The sequence below is a fragment of the Nematolebias whitei genome, unplaced genomic scaffold (assembly GCF_014905685.2).
Source record: "Nematolebias whitei isolate Nwh7 unplaced genomic scaffold, NemWhi1 Nwh_scaf_549, whole genome shotgun sequence".
In the NCBI taxonomy this organism is placed as follows: Eukaryota; Metazoa; Chordata; class Actinopteri; order Cyprinodontiformes; family Rivulidae; genus Nematolebias; species Nematolebias whitei.
This window is the reverse complement of record NW_023619094.1, coordinates 9,359-14,208: the sequence shown is the minus strand read 5'-3', so window position 1 is coordinate 14,208 and position 4,850 is coordinate 9,359. Positions and strand designations below refer to the sequence as shown.

The window sequence follows — 4,850 nt, the reverse complement described above, 5'->3', positions numbered from 1 at the left end:
AGAAACAACAATTCATGAGTTCTGCCTGACCCAAACTGTGGCCTTGACGCCGGACTTATCTCAACTCGTGTTTTGAAAACAACAAAGATGCTTTGTCTGTCTCCTCAACCTTCCCTCCCCCAAGGCCGTGGACATGTGACAGAACCTCAACTGAGCTGAAGATGAACGTCACCTCTTATCTGGACAATGGCTGAGGGGGGGCTCTGGACTATGCTACAACTTTCCCTTAAAAATTCAACTTCTTCACCGGCCTATATGTTCATGTATAACGTCTGTTTATGTTGCTTTGCTGTGGGAGGTTTGTTTGATGCCTCAAATTGTGCCCTGTCTAGGACACAGCGTGAGAGATCTTTTTTTTATACCGTCTCTCCTCATGTTTTCTTTCCTTTTCTCATCTAAGCAAAATATTATTCTGAATAAGAATAAGAAGGCCGCGCTATTTATAGTTGCAGCTTCGTGCACTCTGCCCATCTTTCAGACAACTGTACGTACATGTTCTTGTTGTATCTCAGTGCAATGATAATAAAAGTTTATTCTGATTCTGATTCTGGGAGATTGTGGACCTCAGGTCTGTAGACCAGTCATGGGGGACTGTGGACCTCAGGTCTGTAGGACAGTCAGGAGGGACTTTGGACTTTAGGTCTGTAGGACATTTAGGTGCTGTTGACCTCAGGTCTATATCAATCAACCTTTATTTCTACAGGTAAATCCCATTGAGCCTCGAGGACTCATTTACAAGAGAGACCTGATTTCAACAAAGAAAGATGACAACAATGGACAACAGCAACAACAATAAACAGTTATAAAAAGTCATACCGCAGGTTTTTTTTTTTTTTTTAACAAATAGGATGGCTAAAAGGAAAAGGTAACAAAACAAAAAACAGCTAGATTCCAAGACAAATGTAGAAAACTAAAAACAGGAACATGTCAGCATTGGTCCCTGCCAGGAGTCCAACAGATTCTTAAAGACACTTAGAGAGGTCAAAGGTCGAGAGCTTCAGATCTTTTTACAAGATATTCCAGGAAACAGGAGCGGAATAGGAGAAGGTCCTTTTGTCTAGTTCAGTCCTCACTGAGGGAACACTGCAGGTAATGATGTCCTGAGAGCGCACGCTGTAGCTGCACTCACACAGAGACATGTAGGAGGAGATGTATGAAGGCAGCAGACCAAGAAGTGATTTAAAGATGAAAATGTACCAGTGAGAGAGTCTGCGTGAAGTTAATGATGTCCAGTTAACCAGTGAATACAGTGTGCAGTGGTGGGTACGATAATCACAGCCAGTTATGAATCTTTAAATAGGACAGTCAGGAGGGACTGCGGACCTCAGGTCTGGAGGACATTCAGGAGGGACTGTGGACATGATCCTTAGACTCATTAGGAAGAAAGGAAACCAGTTTCTGTAATGTTCTGTAAACCTTCATTTCCAGTTTGTTTTACGTTTCTGTGTGTGGTTTCTCTGGGTTCTGGTCTTTGGTCTCTGTTGACTCCTGCTGATTTATTGGGGGTATTTGGTCTGTGTGTCCCTGCTGACCCCTGCTGGTTTCTTAGGGGTCTTGCAGGCCGTCATATTGCTCAAGCCCAGCTGATGCAGTCGTGCCTTGCTGCAGTGAAGACCTCCATATTGGTCCTTCAGAGGTCTCAGGACTTGCTCAGTGGAGCTCTGCAGGCAGATCAGGACCTCAGGAAGCCAGAAGACATGCTGGGCGGTCTTCTGAGCTGCTACATCCACATCCTGACTGATGGTAAGAACAAGTCTTTATGTGAACAGAAAAAGTAACTTTTAGAGGACGTGAGTTTTTCTTGTCTTGTGTCTCCACCTGTAGCGGACTTCATTCAATCCGTCCAGAGCACTGCAGGGATGGCTATGGTTCTGCTGATTCGAACTGTCTTGTTATCTGGAGACCAGGTGGCTTCTGTGGTGAGTTCTGAAACAAACCTGAAGTTCTGGGGAAGAAACAAATTAAACTACCTTTAAATTCTTTATGTTGTGATGATGGAAGCACATTGAGAGGGGGCCACAGATCAGTCTAAATAAGGGATTTGTAAGGTTCTGATTGTGGATTTGGTGGATCCAGGTCTGCAGTTTACTAAGGGGTTCAGATCAGGGTTTGGACTCAGCTCCTGACTGGCTGAGGCAGACCTGTGCCAGTCTGTGGTCCAGAAGACACCCTCCAGGTGTCTCTCTGTATATTTGTCATGGAGCTCTTGCCATGTTGAACTGGAAAGGGGCCCTCGCAGGACCACAGTGGGAAGAACTGCTGCTGCTGGTCCCAGAGACTCTGCTGGACCTGGACGTCAGGTGAGTGTTTTAAATAAATCATGAGACTTAAAGATCCAGAGCCATGAAGTTCCTCTTTGTCTTCCTGTTAGTGTAAAGGAGTCCAGCACCGCCATGGTGGTGGCCCGGGGCCTGACCTTGTGGAGCAGTGCTGCTCTGGACTGTCTTCAGGAGGAGACACTTCTCTGTCCCCCCAGTCTCCAGATGTCCCTGGGTGGAGGCTCTGAGCTCCAGAAACACCTGCTGGAGCACATTTACTCCCACTGGGAACATCCTCTGGATGGAGTTCGCCATCAGACCTGCACCCTGTTCCGGAACCTGCTCCTCCTACATCAGCGCACCATCAGAGACCCAGGAGAGGACCCATACGTCACAGAGCTCACCTCCAGCCTGCTGAGCCTGCAGTGGCAACTGAGGGGGAAGTATGGCTCTTTGGGCTGCCTGGTGGAGCTGTATGGAGCCCGGTTCTTGCTGAATGTCCAGCCCCAGCTGCCTTCAGACCTCCTGAGCCTGATGGGGGACCAGACCCTGGCTCCGTATGCCAGTGATCTGCTGGAGAAGCTGTTCCTGAGCCACAAGGAGCAGCTGGAGGCTTTGTCAGGCTCTTCTGAGAACTGGCTGGAGCTGTGGCACCAAACTTGGGTGACCCCGCTGCTAAATGTTCTGTGCCTCACAAAACCGGATCAGAATACCTACATCCTAGACTACATCCTGCCTAAGCTGCTTCGCTGCAGCCCATCCAGCCTGGCCCACATGATGCAGGTTCTGCAGGATCCTCTTCTCTGCAGAGCAGGTCCAGGAAACGCTGGCGTTCCCTCAGAATACCTGAAGTTCCATGTCACCAGAACCTCGTCAGACCCGTGTTCTTTTTAATCCCTTCAGGTCCTTCAGGCAGCCGGGGGCCTCAGGGAGCCCTGATCCTGTGTCTGAGAGCAGCCCGGACCCAGGGTGTGGTGACGTTAACCGACAGGGGTCAGTGGAGGGGACTGGTACCGGTCTCCTTGCTACAGCAGGCTCTGATCCACAAACAGGACCAGGTGAGTCTCATCCTTCATCTGAATCCACGTCCTCTGGGGTCTTTCTGTTGGTCATCGTGTTTGTCTCAAGGTGAGGATGGACGCTCTGGGACTGGTGTGTGAGAGCCACCGGAGCACAGAGGTTCTGGCCTCACAGGAAATGGACCTGATCCGCCACTTCCTTCCAGCGAACCTTAACAACCAATCAGCGGGCGTAAGGCAGCAGAGTGTCGGCCTCATGAAGAAGGTTTGTTCCTAAGACCTGGGTCCTGTGGTTCTGAGACCTGGGTCCTGTGGTTCTGACAAGAAACACTAAATTCTAACATTTTCTTCACAGCTACTCTGCAGAGTCAGAGACAGCACCCAGCTGCTGCAGAAGAGACTGCTCCAGGACCAGATGGACCAGGACCAGAGGGACCAGGACCAGCAAACCCTCCACAGATACCGGGTACCCCACAGCAATTAAGATCAGAGCTGATCCTCGTGGACTGAGGAGGAGACTCACTGTGTTCTGTCTGCAGGAGTTCCTGCGCTGGCTGGTTGAGGAGCTGCTGGAGGAGCTGCTCCCTGGAGCTCCGTTCTCCAAACTCCTCGTGACGCTCAACTTACTGAACCTGCTGGCTCAGACCTTCACCTTCTCTGCTGGTACTTTACCTCCTCCTCCTCCTGCTCCTCCTTCTCCCGCTCCTCCTCTGCCTCCTGCTCCTCCTCCACCTACTCCTGTTCCTCCTCCTTCTCTGTCTTCTGCTCCTCCTGCTGCGACCTCTGTAGTCTGGTTGTTAAACGATGCTCTGGAAACGTGTCTCCTGTCTGCAGTGTTCCAGGTGTGTTGGATCTGACTCTTCTCCTCATCAGCAGCTCTGACTTCATCCTCGAAACATGAATCTGAACATGAACCACCTGAAGAATGATGAGGAATTGTTTTTAACAGTCTTTTTTATTGATTTTTTGGTTTTTGAACATACAAACAAGAACAAAGCACAGAAGTCCCACACCGGATCAGTCACACACACAAACAGGCATTGACCAGTTTTCCACATACAACATAAAAAGCTGCCAAGCGCCCCAAAATCTTTTAACAGACAGGGTGTATCTGATTTTTTTCCAGATGAATATGACACCACTGGGGGGGGGGGGGGGGGTCTGACCAGAAGAGTGCCAGAAGCAATCACATCATTCTTGTAAAAAAAAACAAAAAAAAAAAAACTGTCCAGATTACCTGACTGAAAAATGTTGGATTGTATACCTGGATTATTGAGCATGGACTTTGTTGTTTTCAACCAGTTTGACACGACTGTCAACAAGGAAGAGGGCCGGCAATGGAGGAGGGGGCGTGACAAAGAGACCATCTTATCACCAACATAACTGGTTTGTTCCACTTTGGAGTAAGCTGTTGGGGGAAGAATCAGTTTTGTGTTGTGCGTTTCCTTGACTGATGAAGCCTTCTGGATGGAAGGTGAAACGTTTCAGCACAAAAAAAAAAAGAAACTGTCCAGATGACCTGACTAAAAAATGTTGGATTGTATACCTGGATTATTGAGCATGGACTTTGTTG

At 48.7% G+C, this 4,850-nt stretch overlaps 1 protein-coding gene across 1 annotated transcript in view; it reads left to right on the top strand.

Moving 5' to 3' along the window:
• Positions 1-2,483: 2,483 nt before the first annotated feature.
• The window catches only part of LOC119429340 (thyroid adenoma-associated protein homolog), a gene marked incomplete at its 3' end in the record, with an annotated part of 8,224 nt that continues 5,857 nt past the window's right edge, over positions 2,484-4,850 (top strand). The window contains exons 1-5 of the mRNA XM_037696988.1: positions 2,484-3,072; positions 3,162-3,316; positions 3,387-3,542; positions 3,633-3,743; positions 3,817-3,940. Coding sequence (XP_037552916.1) covers positions 2,484-3,072; positions 3,162-3,316; positions 3,387-3,542; positions 3,633-3,743; positions 3,817-3,940 — 1,135 coding nt within the window. The remainder of the gene's footprint in view (positions 3,073-3,161; positions 3,317-3,386; positions 3,543-3,632; positions 3,744-3,816; positions 3,941-4,850) is intronic.